Raw genomic sequence first — 17,590 nt, 5'->3', positions numbered from 1 at the left:
CCCTGAGACAGAGAGAGAAAGTAAGGAACTTTGAAGCCCTGTGTGAATCTGTGTATTTATTCATTCCACAAACAGTTTTGAATACTTGGGAACCATTCTGGGCACAGAGAGATGCCCACCTGGGTTTGAATCCTTATTCCCATAGTTCCTGGCTCTATGACCTTGGACACAAGTAGGTTAGCTTCTCTGTGCCCCAGTTTCCACATCTGTAAAGTGAGGATAATAGCCTTGCCTCGTAGAAGCCTTGTGAGGACACTTGGGATTTACCTTCAGCAGTTGTAAATAAGAAACGTGAGTTTCTTGTGGTTTGTACAGATGAAAGTTTATTTCTCTGTTACATGAAGTCCTGATGTGCATTTGGGGTGGGGATGGTGAGACTCAGACCCTTTTTTCTTTTGGTTCTGTTGCCCTCTATCTGCAGTCTATGTTGGCTGCTCCAGCTTTTCACTTTCATTTCCACATTGTAGCCAACACAAAGGGAAGAAAGAACTTCCTTTTAAAAGGAAGTTGCAGGGGCGCCTGGGTGGCGCAGTCGGTTAAGCGTCCGACTTCAGCCAGGTCACGATCTCGCGGTCCGTGAGTTCGAGCCCCGCGTCAGGCTCTGGGCTGATGGCTCAGAGCCTGGAGCCTGTTTCCGATTCTGTGTCTCCCTCTCTCTGTGCCCCTCCCCCATTCACGCTCTGTCTCTCTCTGTCCCAAAAATAAATAAAAATGTTGAAAAAAAAATTTTTTAAAAAAATAAAAGGAAGTTGCATAGGGGCGCTTGGGTGCCTCAGTCACTTAAGTGCCCAACTCTTGATCTCAGCTCAGGTCTTGATCTCAGGGTCCTGGGTTCAGGCCCCCACTGGGCATGAAGCCTACTTTTAAAAAAAGAAAAAAAAAAAAAAAGAAAGGAAGTTGCATAGGCAGTATACTGTTGCCCTTGTCCTATTGGTCAGAATTTGGTCACATGACATGTTTAGCTGCAAAGGCTGGGAAATACAGTCTTTAATGAGATGGTCATGTTTCCCACTAAAATTTGTATTACTGTCTAAGAAGGAAGAGTAAATACTGAATGACAAATAGACATTCCTGCCATAACATGTCAAGTGCTTGGCACAGTGCATGGCCTGTGGTAGACCCTCAATGGGTGGTGTCAGCTATAGCTAATCATTCATTTAGTCTTCCACTCATTCAACAAATATGCCAGGATTATTGCAGTTCTGGTAGTAAGTAAGACTTATTTCCTCCCTTTCTGGGGGCTCATAGTCTGGTGGTGCTGGGAAAAGTGTGATATGCGAGGAGCTGTGGTGACTAGCTTTAGGAAGGCTTCCTGACATTTGAGCAGAATCTTGCAGAATGAGTTGTTCTTAGAGAAGCAGCTTGGCAGAGAGAACAGGGCCTGCGGAGACATAGAAAGTCATGTAGGCCATTTAGGGACTGGTGAACAAACTCAGGCAGGATAAAGATTCCGAATATCTCAACTTTGAAGTGCACCCACTCTACTATTTCCTTTTTTTTTTTTTTTTTTTAAATTTTGTTTTTTTTCAACGTTTATTTATTTTTGGGACAGAGAGAGACAGAGCATGAACGGGGGAGGGGCAGAGAGAGAGGGAGACACAGAATCAGAAGCAGGCTCCAGGCTCTGAGCCATCAGCCCAGAGCCTGACGCGGGGCTCGAACTCACGGACCGCGAGATTGTGACCTGGCTGAAGTCGGACGCTTAACTGACTGCGCCACCCAGGCGCCCCAACTATTTCTTGATTTCTGATTTTTTGATACCTGGGTAGTTGTGGCTGGATGTTCCTGCAGGTGCCTGTGTGGTTTTGAAATCTCCCAGGAAGCACAATCTTGACATTTGTTACACGCACACTGAGTCATGGGTTGCTGTTAGGTTTGCCATGCTTATGGTCCAGCCGCAGGTTTTGTCCTGTTTCTTATTGTGATGCCCTCTCATTTATCTTGCTTTTTATCATTGTTCCTCTCCCTCTGCTACTGTATGGATGTGACCCCTAGATGATGAGGATGTCTTTCTCTGCGGGAAGTGTAAGAAGCAGTTCAACTCGCTGCCAGCATTTATGACCCACAAGCGGGAACAGTGCCAGGGGAATGCCCCACCCCTGGCCACGGTCTCACTGGCCACCAATAGCATCTACACGCCTTCAGCAGCACCCACAGCAGTCCAGCAGGCCCCACCTCCTGCCAATCGCCAGGTATTCGTTCGTTTGTTTGTTCATTCATCTGTTCAAGTCTTTTTTTGGGCATCCACTATGTGTCAGGCACTGTGTGGGCACTGTTTTGGACACATACTTTTTTCAGGATGTTAAGCGCAGAGAGATGGGAGGTTTTGCCATTTTGTATATGGTACTTGGGGAAGAGCTCTGGGAAGAGGTGCCATATGAGCAGAGACCTAAGGAGGTGAGGGAATGAGTCATGCTGCTACTTTGGGGAAGAGTATTCCGGGAGGAGCTATCCGCAAGTACAAAGGCCCTGAGGTGGGAGTATGCTGGGTTTATTCCAGGAACAGCAAGGAGGTAGAGTGGCCGGAGCTGAATAAGCGAGGAGGAGGGTGGGAGATGATATGATCAGACAAGGCAATAGGGGGATCCTGGTGAGCATGTGGGCCTTACGGGCTTTTATCCTGAGTGAGATGGGAGCCTTTGCAAGGTTTTGAACACAAGAGGGACATAGTCTGGTTTACACCTGAACTAGATTACTCCGGCTGCTGTACAGAGAATAGATTTTGATGAGAGTCAAGAGAGAGACCCAGGAAACGCGTTAGGGGGCCATTGTACCAATCCAGGCAGTAGGTGGTGGTGGCTCGACCAGGATGGTGGCAGTGGCGGTGGAGAGAAGGGAGGAGGTTTTGGAAGTATTTTGAAGGTGGAGCCACTAGAGTTTGTGGATGCATTGGACGTGAGAGATGAGATCAGGAGGAGTCCAGGGTGATCCATGGCAGAGGTGGAATTGCCATTTACTGAAGTGGAGGAGACAGCAAGATTTTGGTGGGGCTGTCAGGAGTTCAGCTGGTTATGCTGGATTTGAGATGCCCATTGGACCTTTAAGTGGAGGTGGTAAAGATGCAGACAGATAACACAGGTCTGGAGGTCAGGGGAGAACAGAACACCCTGGGTCAGGGGCTCTTAAAGGGATTAAAGAATTCTTAGAAAAGAGGCTGGACAGGGGCACCTGGTGGCTCAGTCGGTTAAGCGTCTGACTTCGGCTCAGGTCATGACTTCACCGGTTCATGAGTCCGAGCCCGCGTCGGTCTCTTTGCTGCTAGCCTGGAGCCTGCTTCAGATTCTGTGTCTCTCTCTCTCTCTCCGCCCCTCCCCCACTCACACTCTGTCTCTCTCAAAAATAAATATTAAAAAAAATTTTTTTAAAAAGAGGCTGGACATATCTCAGGATGCCAGGTCAGGGGGTCAAATTTCCTTCTGGCTTCCTCTTATCTCCTTATTCCTTTAAAACATCATCTCCAAACGGGGGCGCCTGGGTGGCTCTGTCAGTTAAGCGTCCGACTTCGTCTCAGGTCATGGTCTCACGGTTCATGGGTTTGAGCCCCATGTTGGGCTCTGCGGTGACAGCTCAGAGCCTGGAGCCTGCTTCAGATTCTGTGTCTCCCTCTCTCTCTGCCCCTCCCCCGCTCTCGCTCTGTCTCTGTCTCTCTCAAAAATAAATAAAGATTAAAAAAAAAAAATCTTTAAAAAAAAACATTATCTCCAAACAAAAAACATATCTCTATCTATTGTATAGACATAATTCCTGCCATCAGAATAAAAGCATTCACCCCCAGGTTCAAAGGACTTGCAGACTGAAACTTCTCAGGTTGCCACAGACATCTAACACAAAACATAATGATTCTTCCCACTTCTTGATTATGAGTTTGTTAGCAGAAAATATTCCCTCTCCCCACCCCACCATTTTTTTTTTTTTTCCAGTAAAAGGAGAGCGGGAAATTCCTTTACTCCTGGGCAAGGAAATAACTTTAGAACATAAGCAGTTGGCCCATAGGCAGACTTGAATCCCCTGCTAAGTGACTTGGATGGACATGGATATCTTTTCCCATTTTTTGTCAGCCTAACTAACGCATGTGACATTGTAAAAATACTTGTGAGCCAGGATCTACATTGCCTTTCCCGGCCATGACATGGGGCATCATCTAACCTACCCAGGCTGTCCTTACGTGGTTGAGGGACTCTGGGGTCCGGGGGCCAGCTGCCGTGTCCCCAGAGGTCCCAAAGAAACAGGTGACCTAGGATGATGCCAAGAGCCTGTCAGTAAGGAAAAGCAACAAATAAAATAACAACCCTTTACTTCTACTTTGAGAAGTCACTGTATGTTTGACACTCTCTTGTAGGGTCTGCCTTTCGTCCTCACCAGTACCCTCGAGAGCATATTATTTTTATTATCAATTTGTATGTTTGCAAGTAATACATATTTCCCATCTCCATTTTAAAAGTTAGAATGTTACAAGTCAAGGTCCCTTTGGCACTATTCCTTTTCTCTGCCCCCCAGCTAACTATTGAAGGGTATCCTTCTTGATCTTTTTTTCTTTTTTAAGTTTATTTATTTATTTTGAGAGAGAGAGTGTGTGTGTGCACACATGGGAGGGAGTGGGGAGAGATGGGGGGAGGGTAGAGAATCCCAAGCAGTTTCTGCACGGTCAGTGCAGAGCCCAGTGTGGGGCTCAGACTCACGAACGGTGAGATCATGATCTGAGCTGAAATCAAGAATCAGATGCTTAACTGACTGAGCCATTCAGGCACCCTTTGACCTTTTGAGATACTTTCACATACTTATTTAAGTGCCCACAGGAATTATATAGTACTTTTAATAGTACAATAGTACTATTGTTTTAGAATTTTTAAATTAAGAATACGTAATCTGTATGTTGTTATGTAATTTTATTTTTCATGCAGTACTTTTTATCTGCTGTGTAGTATTCTGTCTTATGACTGTATTGTATTTTTTACTCCATTTCCCCTTTGATGGACACCAAAGTTGTTTCCAGTTATTCACTATTAGACATAAGGCTGCATAGAATACCCTTGTTCATAGACTCCCTGTGAAATGTGTGAGTGTTTCTCTAGAAGAGATACCAGGAAGTATTATTGCTGGGTCATGGAGTATTTATCTTACAGGGAGGTATGACTTATTCTCATTTCATAGATAAGGAAACGGAAGTTCAGAGAGGTGGAGTGACTTGCCCAGGGCCACACAGCAGGGAGAAGCAGAGGTGGAAATGAAATGCAGGTCTATGGGATTCCAGAACCCAAGTCTTTTGCATCATGCACTGTTTCCTTCCAGAGCCTCAGACATGTCTCTTCTCTGTCTCTTTCTCATTCACACTACTCAGATCTCCACGTACATTACAGTACCCCCATCCCCGCTAATCCAGACGCTGGTGCAGGGGAACATCTTGGTGAGCGATGATGTGCTCATGTCTGCCATGTCAGCCTTCACGTCTCTGGACCAGCCCATGCCCCAGGGCCCCCCACCCGTGCAGGTAAGGACAGGGCCAGCTTCTCAGGGGGTCTTGATTCCAGGACTACATGTTAACTGCTATGGATTCAGAACCTTGTAGAAAGAGGAGGGATTGGCCTTAGCTCTCTCTCATGCTGAAGAGAGACTGTCAGTAGCACCTTGGCCTGCCCCACTGTGGGTAGGGAAGCTGTCATTTCATTCGGGATCCAGAACATTACTTTGGGGTTTCATTGCCATTATCTGGCTACTTTGACTCCTTTTTTTTTTTTTTTTTAAATAAGTAGGCTCCATGCCCGGTGTGGGGCTTGTACTCATGACCTCACAACCCCAAGATCAGGAGTCACATGCTCTCCTGACTAAGACAGCCAGGCACCCCTCCTATTTTTATTCTTAACAGAAATATTTCATGTCCATTGGGAAACAATAGAAAATACACAATAGGAAAATAAAAACAAAGTTTAATTACTCATAATCTGGAAACTAGAGAGACATGGTAACTGACTATAATGTATAGTTCTCTTTTGTTTTTTGTTTTTTTGCCTATTCTACTGACTGAGCCAGCCAGGTGTCTGTATTCTTTTTGCAACCTTTCTGTAGGTTTGAAAGTTTTCAGAATAAAAGTTGGGAGACACCTGGCTGACTCAGTCAGTAAAACACATGACTCAATCTCAGGGTTGTGAATAGCCTGTTGGGTGTAGAGATTACTTAAATCTTTTTTTTTTTTTTTTTTCATTTAAAAAAAAAAGTTTATTTATTTATTTTGAGGGAGAGAGAGAGTGCGAGCCGGGGAAGGGCAGAGAGAGAGGGAGAGAGAGAATCCCAAGCAGGCTCCATGCTGTCAGCACAGAGGATCCGGGGCTCCGTGTCCTGAACATTGAGATCATGACCTGAGCTGAAATCAAGAGTCGGCCACTTAACTGACTGAGCCACCTAGGCGCCCCCAAAATAAAATCTTTGAAAAAATGACAAAGAATAATGGGGTGCCTGGGTGGCTCAGTCGGTTAAGCGTCCAACTCTTTGATTTCAGCTCAAGGCATAATCTCAGGGTAGTGAGATCGAGCCCCGAGTGGGGCTCTGTGCTCGCAGTAGCATCTGCTTAAGATTCTCTTTCTGCCCCTCCCCTGCATGCATATGGACATGCTCACTTTCTCTCTCTCTTTCTGTCTCTCTCTCTCTCTCTCAAAGAATAAAAGTTGGGAAGTCAATCAATTAATCAACCATCCATACTCTCTCCACCCAAAGAAAACACTACTAGATTTTTGGTGCCTGGTTTTCCTGATCTTTGAATGCAAATAGAGATAGAAACAGCTTTTTATATAAATGCATTTATAATATACATATCCATGTAAATGGACTATGTTATACGCACTGTTCCAAAACTTGCTTTTTTTATTTTGCCTTTTGCTTAAAGTCATTATCTATGCCTACAGTTCTTTTTTTTTTTTTTTTTAACATTTATTTATTTTTGAGAGACAGAAAGAGGCAGAGCATGAGCAGGGGAGGGGGAGAGAGACACACACACAGAATCCGAAGGAGGCTCCAGACTCTGAGCTGTTTGTCAGCACAGAGCCCCACGTGGGGCCTGAACTCACGAACCGCAAGACCATGACCTGAGCCGAAGTCGGGCGCTCAACTGATTGAGCCACCCAGGTGCCCCTATGCCTACAATTCTATATCAGTATTTCCTAAAATGCTCCTCAGAAGAGTGGCTCCTTGGGATTTTTCTAATATAAAAAGGATCTCTGGTCAAACCAGCTTAGGGTGGAGGCATTCTACTTCTTCCCTTGCCCTGTTCCTGTTGTTTTCCTGCAACAAAACACTTTTGTTTTTTGTCACCCCAGGTTTTTCCCAAACCATGTTTGACTGTGGAACCCAGGGAACTGTAATTAAGAGGAGCACCCTTTATGAAATGCTGATCACCATCATATATATATATATATATATATATATATATATATATATATTTTTTTTTTTTTTTTTTTTTTTTTTTTTTAAGTAAACTCTTTGCCTAGCATGGGGCTTGAACTCATGACCCACAGATCAAGAACTGCATGCTAGGGGCACCTGGGTGGCTCAGTTGGTTGGGTATCCAACTTGGGCTCAGGTCATGATCTCATGGTTCGTGAATTCAAGCCCCACATCTGTCTTTGTGCTGACAGCTCGGAGCCTAGAGCCTGCTTTCAATTTCGTGTCTCCCTCTCTCTCTGCCCCTCCCCACTCACACTCTGTCTCTCTCCCAAATAAATACACCTTAAAAAATATATTAAATAAAAAAAGTATTGAATGCTCTATCAACTGAGGCGGCCAGGCATCCCTGACCACCATCATTTTAATACCTATACAAGATTCCATCATGTGTGTGGACCATCCTGTATTTAACCAGGCTTCTGCTAATGGCCATGTAGGTCACTACCATTTTTTGCTGTTATAAAAACTACTGGAGAATCATCAACGTACAGATATCTTTGCCCATCTGCTTGATTATTTTTGTGAAATAAGTTTCTAGAAGTCAGTGGCTGTGTTTCAGGGGTCTACAGCTACCTACACATTCAGTGCCTCTCTAGAAAGACTCCCAGGACTTGGGATGGTTGTACTAGTGGTTTATCCCTGACAAAGGATACACAGCAAGGAGAAAAGACATCAGCTGGAATCTGGAGGAATCCAGGCCTAGGTTTCTACTGTTCTTCCTCTTGTGGACATAGGGAGAAATTACGCAAAACACTTCTTTCTTAGTAATCTCCACACCCAACGTGGGGTTCGAACTTACAAACCTGAGTTCAAGACTTGTATGCTCTTACCAACTGAGCCAGCCAGGTGCCCCACAAAACGCTTTTTCCTTCAGCAGTGAAGAGCAACAATGTGTACGCATGCTTCCGCCCAAGAAGCACACCTGCAATTCAAGGGCCAGGACTTTTATTGGGGATTGGTCGTGTGGGCGCCACCGTGACCAAAAGTCCACACTCCTAGAAGGAAAGTAGGTGTTCACCATAGATCACACTGCCCGTACAACAATCTAGGTGATCTGGTACAGAGTAGTCAGTGCCCTAGTGAGCAAAACAGCCTCACCGATATAGGCAGCCTTCTACGAGGCAGGTTCTCAGATGCCGTTCAAGAGCCGGTCCTACAAGCAAGTCCTCCTAAAACAGCAACACCGGGGCTGCTGTATGGGCCCAGCCCTGTACAAGCTGGGCCATTTTTGTGGACTTTCATTGAGAAGAGGGGTAACGGCGCCTGGCTGACGCTTTCTCTGTATTCTTCCATGAGTGTTTCCGTGCCTCCTGTCAGCCCTGTCCTCTGAGCTGCCTTGTGAGGGGCTCCTCTTTCCACGTGGCTGGCTAAGACAGATGTCCTTCCTCACTGGTATCAAGAGGGTGTGGCACTTTAATTTTCTCTTCTGATTGCAGAGCAGCCTGAACATGCATTCCGCACCCAGCTACCTCTCCCAGCCTCCGCCACCTCCCCCACCCCCTCCACCACTGCCCCCACCCCCACCACCCCAGCCCCCACCACCCCCGCCCCAGAGCCTGGGCCCCCCCGGGCGTCCCAACCCTGGCGGAAATGGCGTGGTTGAGGTGTACAGTGCCACGGAGCCCCTGGCTGGGAGTGGCACAGTGGAGATCCAGGCATTGGGAATGCAGCCCTACCCACCCCTGGAGGTGAGCAGAGGCCGGGGCTTGGGGGGAGGGGAAGGAACTGGTCACGGTCATCATGGGTAACCGGAACTTTTCCTGAACACCAGCTCTGTGCCACACGCTGTGCCTGAGACAAAATCAGATCAGGGAGAGATCACATCATGGGAGAGAATCAAGCCATTTAATTTAATCAAGCCATCGTGCCCATAAACGTGAAATGCGAACCATGAGAAGGTGGCACGAAGCAGACAGAGGGTTGTGGCAGAAATATAAGCTGCCCTCAGGAAGTCCTCAGAACAGTCAGAACATCTGTGTTTTAGGGAGAGGATTCCAAGAAGTGATCGATGTGATCATTGGTCAATGATCAGTTAACCAGTGATCAATCTTACATTTTGAACAAGCTAGATGTATGGGTTAGTTATGGCCGAGGAAGAAATAGCCACAGAACCTCAGTGGTAGATGGCAAACCGTGTTTATTGTTCTTGCATCTATGCGGCTTGCTTTGGCAACTCTGCTGATCTTGGCTGGGCTCTCCCAGGTGTCTGGAGATGGCAGCTGTCAGCTGCTCTAGGATGGCTGGGGTGGGACAAGTTGGCCGACCCGGCTCTGCTCCAACGCATCTGTTAGCCTCCAGCGGGTTAGCCAGGCATGTTCTTACTGCAGTGGTGGGGGTGCAGGAACACAAGCAGAAATGTTCGAGGGTACCTCTTGAGGCTTAGGCTCGTACAGTGTCCCGTCTGTTGGTCAAAATAGGTCACAAGGCCAGCTTAGATTTAAACAGTAAGGAAACAGATACCACATCTTGATGGGAAAAGCTGCAAAATCACACTGCAAAGGGCATGGGTCCTGGGAGGGGTAAAGAACTGAGGCCATTATGCAATCAGTGTACCATATGTACCACACTGATTCCCTGCTGAAGAGCTCTGAGCTGTAAGTTCAGGGTGCTAAGAGTTCAGGACCTTCCTAGACACCAGTGCTGACTCATACTCATACTCAGTCTGGCCATACAGACATTCCGTGTCGGGGAGCATGTATATCTGAAGAGAACCAGAGCAATGGGAAAATTCTACCACCAGCCATGTGATGTGATGAGAGCCTGCAGGAGATTTGCCCTAGCCTGAGGGAATAGAGCAAGCTTCCTTTTGTTGACTTAAAAAAAATTTTTTTTTTGAGTCAGAGAGACTAAATAGTGGCCCGGTAGGTGAAGGGGCCAGCCCCGGAGGAGCCTTCCCATGGAGATGAGGGTGCTCTTTGAGCACAGGGCCTGAGTCGTCTTTGTTTTGGCAGCCTTAGCACCTAGCGGAGTACCTGGCCTGTGGTACACCTGTAGTAGGTATCTGAAAATCTGAAATAGGGCCCTCTGACTTCAGTCTCCTCTCCTCTGAAATGGGAACTCCCCTTGTAGAGCTGTTGAGGGTAATGAGAGCAAACCCAGTGGCAGTCACATAATTTCTCAGTAATGACTTGAAAGGTGAATTCATCCATGTGATACCTATTTACTGAGTGCTGTATTGGTCAGGAAAGTAGGAACCCTTTTAGGTATTTCTGGCAGAGGGATTTAATACAAAAAGTCAGATGCTTACAAAGCTGACTTCAGAAGGGCTAGATGGAGGAAAAGGCAGAGTGGGCAAGCGGCACTGGTTTTCAGGTTCACGGTTGTTGCTTGGCCCAGAGGGCCAGGAAGCTACTGCTATGCCCAGAGGTGGGGAAGCTTTAGGATTCTGTTGCTGCCCTGCCATCCTTGAGGCTGGTGGCCAGGAAGGGAATGTAGAGTTCAGCCAGCCCCTCCAACACTCAGGACTGCAAACCTTGTCTCCCACCACGGCTGCCCGGGGAAAGCAGTTTCTACTTCCCCTCTGCCTTCCAAATCTCATGCAGGTGCTTCTCATGGGCAGAACCTAATCTATGCTCAGAACCTTGCTAGCAAGGGAGTCTGGGAATGCACGTATCAGGGGAGGGCATGGAAGGGTGTAAGAATGGTGCCAAGGGCCGACAGACAAGATCCAACAGAAGCACCTACTGGTACCATATCAGATGCCCAATACATACATCTACTGATGTCAACTCTTTTGGTTCCTGGACCCAATTCCAAAGCTGGGTAGGGTCCCCCTCTACCCCCCCCCCCCAGCCAATGCCAAGCAATTCTCAGACACCAGTGCAGTGTCTAACAATTCAACTCAATTCTGATGTCATAAGCCCAGAGATCACAGCAGATGCCACAGGTTAAGGGTTCAGTCCTGCAAGACTGCCCTCACCCTCACTTTATCCCATTGCAAGCAACCTGTGCTTCTGACGGACAGGCTACAGTTTGGAGGTTCCAGCGACCTCCTCCTTAGGTTCTGTTAATTTGCTAGAGCAGCTCATGGGACTCAGGGGAACATTTACATTTGCCAGTTTGTTAAAGGATGTAATAAAAGATAATGAATCAACATCTCAATGAAGAGACACATAGGGTGAGGTGTGGGGAAAGGGAAGTGGATCTTCTGTGCCCTCTCTGGTTGTGCCACTCCCTCCACACTTCCCTATGTTCATCAGCCTGGAAGATGTCCAAACCCAGTCCTTTGGGATTTTTATGAGGCTTCATTACATAGTCACGGTTAAGTCATTGGCTATTGGCTGATTCAACCTCCAGCCCTTCCTCACTCCCCAGAGGTTGGGGTTTGGGACTGAATGTTCCAACCCATCAGTCATGTGGTTGGTCCTCTTGGCAACCAGCCCCCCACCCTTGGGTCAGGGCCAAAAGTCACTTTTGTTAAAAAAAAAAAAAAGTCACTTTCATTAATAATAAGACAAAAAAAAGAAGACACCTATTTCACTTTTATGGCTCTGAAGCATTTCCAGGAACTGTGGATGAAGACCAAGTATATGTGACAAACATATTTTGGTCATCTGAATGAACAAGTATGTGTTTCTTATATATCATTATGTTATAATGCATACATGAATTCATGGATTCAAAAATATTTATTGAATGCCTATTTTGTGCCAAGGATTACTCCAGGCTTTGAGGACTAAATAAAAGTAGACCAAAAGTCCCTGCCTTCACGGAACTAGGCAGGTAATAGATAAGTGAGTAAAATACATAATTTGCTAGCGGGAAATCTACAGAGAAAAATAAAGCAGAGAAGGCTAGGGAGTGAAATTTTGGATAGGCCAGCCTGGAAAAACCAATGAATGAGGAGTACATCACTGATTTAATGAATTCTTCACAGTGCCCCAGTGTCATGATGTAAGCTTAGTGTTAACTAGGTTTGAGTGGCTCAGAATTTATTTGGTATGTCAGTTCTCGGTTGAGAGCTGCTGGCTGGTGTGGCATCAGGCAGGGCCAGTTAGGGAGGGGGTTGCTGATGAAGGCGCAGCCCCTCCTGACTTCCTGGTTCTCCTGTGCTAACAAACTGCTGCTGGCAACAGTAGTAATGGCCATAAGAGCAGCTAATGTTTATTAAGTCTTTACCATACGTCAGGCACCATTCTAAGCTCTTTACATGTTAACTCATCTAACCTCACAACAACCCAGCGAGAGGAACACTCTGATTATCCCCATTTTACAGATGTCAAGCTGAGACAGAGATGTTGAAAGACTTGCCCAAGGTCACTTAGAAAACAAGTGGCAGAATCAGCATCATTTGAACCCAGATGGCCTGGCTCCAACGCTGCTTCTAGCCTACTGGCTCCATGAAGTTCTAAGGGATTAGGATGGTGATGTAGGCGGGAAGTGGCTGAGATTAGCCAGGGCTACAGTGAGCGTCCCCCTGGCTGGTACAGCTCTTCTCCATCCTTCCCAGGCCTCTCTCCCTAATTGTGCTGTCCTTCTAGGTGCCAAACCAGTGTGTGGAGGCTCCAGTATACCCCACCCCTCCGGTTTACAGCCCCGGCAAACAGGGATTCAAACCGAAAGGACCAAACCCTGCCGCCCCCATGACCAGCGCCACTGGGGGCACGGTGGCCACCTTTGACTCCCCACCAACACTGAAGACCCGAAGGGCCAAAGGTGCCAGTGGACTCCCAGAAGGTGGGCCTGCAGCCTGTGATGGGCATCTTTCCTCAGCATTATCCTGTCCATAAGGCTGCTTAGTTCTGGTCTTTCCTTTTATGATGGTTAGGGTTGAGTTTGGTTGCATGTAATGGAAAATCCAAATTAGGGTGACTTTAAAATGATAGAGTTTTATTTATTTATTTTTTTGCCTGTGCAAAACGAGACCAGTGGCAGGCAGTCTGGAAATTGTGTGCCTATATGGTCATCAGGCCCCCACATTTCTGTCTTTCTGCTCTGCTGTCACTAGAGCAGAGCTTCTGTTATCAGGGTGCCTCATCGACTAATATGGCTGCTGGAGTTCCAGTCATCAATTTCATATTCCAGGCAGTAAGAAGGATAAAAGGGGCATCTCCCAGCTTCCAGAATTTCTGCATGATGCTTTTATTTACATCTCATTGGTCTCAACTTAGTCACATGACCCTGTCTAGCTGTAAAAGAAGCTGAAGTGTCACTTTTAGCCAGGAACACTGATGTTCCCATTATGCAGGGGATTTATGAGGAGTAAAGCGGGGCAGTGGATATCAGGCAGGCAAGCAACAATGTCTGTCGCCCGTTCAGAGATGCTAGCAAGGGACAGGAGCAGTGTCAGAAAGTGGTGGTGGAGAGGGAGGACACAGAAATCAAGAATTTTTCAGGGGCTTTCCAGTCAACTACCTCCAACCTTCCTTTCATAAATATCTGTGTGCCAGAGTCAGCGTCAGGTACTGAGGATCCAGTATTGTGGTCCATGATTTCTCTGACCTCCGTTACAGTTAATGGAAGAGACAGACAGGGAAAACAGGATAACCGTTTATGGGTTGCTCCAGGCAGGCAGGAGATTGACGGGGTTCTATGATTGAGAATACTGGGGAGAGACTAGAAAATGCCGCTACCTATCCATCTAGGGATGAGAAGGAAGCAGCTTTGTGGCCCTCTGAGGGATGAGCACACCAGGCAAGGGGGAATAGCTGGTGTAAAAGCCCTGAGGTGGGACCATGCCTGAGGTCTTTCAGGGTTAGAAGGAGCCCACCACAACTGGATGGAGAGAACGATGAGGTTAGCAGGAAGCAGAGATGCATAGCCCTGTAGGCCCCAGCAGAGAGGTTGGCTTTTATCCTAGGGCAGAGGGGAGCCTTTTGGGGGTTGTTCTCTCTCTCTTCCAGCCAGAGCATGTCCTGGGCTTTCCTCCTCCAGGCACTGTGAGAGGCTCACCTGTGCTCCATCCCGTGCATTTGAGGATCTGGACCTCCCAGAGTCTGGGCTTTCTGGCCCCAGGCCCAAGGGGTAGAGTGGCAGGAGGCTGCTCTTGTTGCCCTCAGTTGTACCCCCAGCCTCACCTTCCCCTGCCCCCACCTTGTTTTTCAGCTGCAGGGAAGCCAAAGGCTCAGAAACTCAAGTGCTCATACTGTGACAAGTCGTTCACCAAAAACTTCGACCTTCAGCAGCACATCCGCAGGTACCACCGGGTGTGGTGGGCCAGGTGGCTCTGGCAGGGGTGGTGGGAGGGCATCCACAGTAGAAGCAAGGCTCCCCGCCCAGGCCCCTTGGCCAGGGTGGTGACCAAGGCCCCATCCATCCTGTCGTGGTTCTCAGACCATTGGGCCAAGTCAGGATGGTTTTCCCTCTGCTGTTGGGAGCAGCAGGAGGGATCTGTGAAAGCTGTAGGGCCCGTCCGCTCTAGTGGGGACGGTCCGAGTGGGGCGAGGTGAGAGGAGAAATGTACTTGAACTGTAGGACCTTCACAGGTGTGAGGGGTGCCTCAGTCCTCACCTCTGCAGAAAGGACCGACCTCAAGAGCTGCCATGATCTGCGAATAGGACTACGAGTTCTGCTCGCTCGGGACAAACCGTGATCCCTCCTGTCCCAAGAACACAGAGGGAGCCCCTCTGGGCCTGGGTTTTTCCATCTGTGAAGTGGAGGGGTGAACTTATTTGGTGTTTCTCACAGAACGAGTTGCGTTGTTACCTGAGATGATTTTAGGTGGTTTGTGGATATGGTGTTGAGAAGTTCTGAAGGATACAGGAAATTATTCAAGTATTCGCTTTTTGGTTTCTTTCAGTCCTTAGCAAGTCAAAGGAGAAAGCCTCAGTCTGGTGCTAGTCTGTCTTGAATGCCTCTCCTATACTTGCTCGTCTTTTATAGCAAAGAGAGAGAGAAGGAGAGAGCACATGGATGCGTGTGCACGTGCACAGGCTCAGATTCCAGTCATGGCAGGCAGCAGCTTCTCACTAGACTAGGGCGTCTCGACCTTGGCACTGTTGACGTTTTACATCACATCATTCTTTTCTGTGAGGGGCTAACCTGTGCCTGGCAGAGCGTTTAGCTGCATCCCTGACCTCTAACATGAATTAGATGCCAGCGACACCCCTCACACCTCACCTGTAACAACCTGAAATGTCTCCAGACATTGCTGAATGTCCTCTGAAGGGCAAAATCAAACTCGGTTGAGACCCACTCGTCCACACTAGTGTGTTCAATAGAACTTTCTGCAGTGATGGAAATGCCCAAATTGGCACTGTACCCAGTAGGGTAGCCACTAACCACGTATGGCTGTTGAGCACTTGAAATGTGGCCAGTATGACTAAGAAACGGAATTTTTTCTTTTAAATTTAAATCATCCTGTGTGGCTTGTGTCAACCTTACTGGACAGTGCAGCTTTGGGTCTTAACAATACTGTTTTTTAAATTGTTGCATTTTTTTGGTTACTTTGTATTTATGACAAGTGGTTTTCCATACACAATAACAAGAGGAAGCTCAATTTTTAAATTATTTTGAGTTTTAAAAAAGTGGGTTGATTTGAAGGAAGATACTAAATAATGATACAAATGCTGTGCTGTGACTATGCTATTTCTCCTTCAAATAATAAATCCCTATTTAGGGGCGCCTGGGTGGCTCAGTTGGTTAAGCATCTGACTTCGGCTCAGGTCATGATCTCACAGTTGGTGAGTTCAAGCCCCGAATCGGGCTCTCTGCTGTCAGCACAGAGTCTGCTTCAGATCCTCTGTCCCAGTCTCTCACTGCCCCCCGACCCCGCCCCTGCTCGCCTTCTCTTTCTTTCTCTCCTTCTCAAAAATAAATAAACATTTAAACAATAATAACCATAAATCCCTATTTGGATGGGCTTAACCAGTTAGGAAATGTTTTCTTTCACAGTATGAGATGGCCACAGAGAAGGTCAGCTCCAGGGCTGGTTGACTCAGTAACTCAGTAATGTCACCAAGAGCCCGGGATCTTTCTGTCTCTGGCCTGCCTGCCTCAGCAAGAGGGCTTGACTTCATGGTGTCAAGAATGATGGCCGACAGCATCTCTGTGTGGGCCTTGTTGGGGTCTGTGAGCTCCTATGTTGAGGTCACATCCCAATTCCTACATAAGGTGCTGACAAGCTTTGTTTCCTACAGCCACACTGGTGAGAAGCCCTTCCAATGCATTGCATGTGGCCGTGCCTTTGCCCAGAAGTCTAATGTCAAGAAACACATGCAGACTCATAAGGTGTGGCCCCCAGGGCGTAGTGGTGGCACTGTCTCTCGCAACTCTGTAACTGTACAGGTCATGGCCCTCAACCCCAGCAGGCAGGAGGACGAGGAAAACACAGGTAGGTGGAAGTGGGGAATACCATCGTTCCCATACCTATCCTCGGAAGCTTCATGGGTTTTATTCCTAGCTGTGTGACCTTGGGCAATCTCCTTGACCTCTCTGGGCTTCAGTCTACTTTATGCATAAAATGGGGCATCACATGAAAGGAGGGATGGCAAGTATGCGTGGCAGACTGTCTGTCCTGACTCTTCTTCTGCACTTCTCAGTGACTTCCTTCCCTGGTTTTCTCCACAGGTTTGGGCCAGACCCTGTCGGGTGCCCCACAGCCCCAGGCCTTGCCCACAGCAGGTGAGGATGAGGGGGACAAGCTGGAGGCCAAGCAGGTGGTCCTCATCGATAGCTCCTACCTGTGCCAGTTCTGCCCCAGCAAGTTCAGCACCTACTTCCAGCTCAAGTCCCACATGACCCAGCATAAGAATGAGCAGGTAGGTGAATGGTGGGCAGCGGGAGGCCACAGTCACCCTAGTTGTGAGCACTGGCTGCTGCTGAGGTCTTGAACACTGCCCAGAGAGGGACGAGAGTGGGCCTCAGTTGCCGTGAGCTACCATCTAACCACCAGGATAGGCAGGCCAAGCTTCCCCTCGCTGGGTGGGGCTAGTTCACCGGGCCATTATGGTGCGAGGCCAAGGAAGGAAGCCCATCTCTTATTAGGGGTCATATAATGGAGGAATTGGACATGAGAAAAATTCTTAATACCCCAAGAAACTTTAATGTCTAAAAACCTACCCATGGGGATATAGGACCACAGTCTTTTTTTTTTTTTTTTTTTTTTTTTTTAATTTTAATGTTTATTTATTTTTGAGAGAAAGACAGAGTGTGAGCAGGGGAAGGACAGAGAGAGGGAGACACAGAATCCGATGCAGGCTCCAGGCTCTGAGCTGTC

General features: G+C 47.5%; 1 protein-coding gene across 2 annotated transcripts in view; it reads left to right on the top strand.

The window, feature by feature from the left end:
- The window catches only part of ZNF341 (zinc finger protein 341), a 46,969-nt gene that overhangs the window by 6,189 nt on the left and 23,190 nt on the right, over positions 1 to 17,590 (top strand). Inside the window, exons 3-9 of one of the 2 annotated variants that reach the window (XM_030309770.1) lie at positions 1,996 to 2,192; positions 5,339 to 5,488; positions 8,871 to 9,122; positions 12,915 to 13,110; positions 14,479 to 14,569; positions 16,512 to 16,705; positions 16,942 to 17,132. In XM_030309770.1, the coding sequence (XP_030165630.1) occupies positions 1,996 to 2,192; positions 5,339 to 5,488; positions 8,871 to 9,122; positions 12,915 to 13,110; positions 14,479 to 14,569; positions 16,512 to 16,705; positions 16,942 to 17,132 (1,271 nt within the window). The remainder of the gene's footprint in view (positions 1 to 1,995; positions 2,193 to 5,338; positions 5,489 to 8,870; positions 9,123 to 12,914; positions 13,111 to 14,478; positions 14,570 to 16,511; positions 16,706 to 16,941; positions 17,133 to 17,590) is intronic. The other variant, XM_030309771.1, reaches the window with a different exon arrangement.

Source organism: Lynx canadensis, chromosome A3, assembly GCF_007474595.2.
Source record: "Lynx canadensis isolate LIC74 chromosome A3, mLynCan4.pri.v2, whole genome shotgun sequence".
Lineage (NCBI taxonomy): Eukaryota > Metazoa > Chordata > Mammalia > Carnivora > Felidae > Lynx > Lynx canadensis.
The sequence above is the reverse complement of the archived record's forward strand: the minus strand, read 5'-3'. Positions and strand labels throughout refer to the sequence as shown.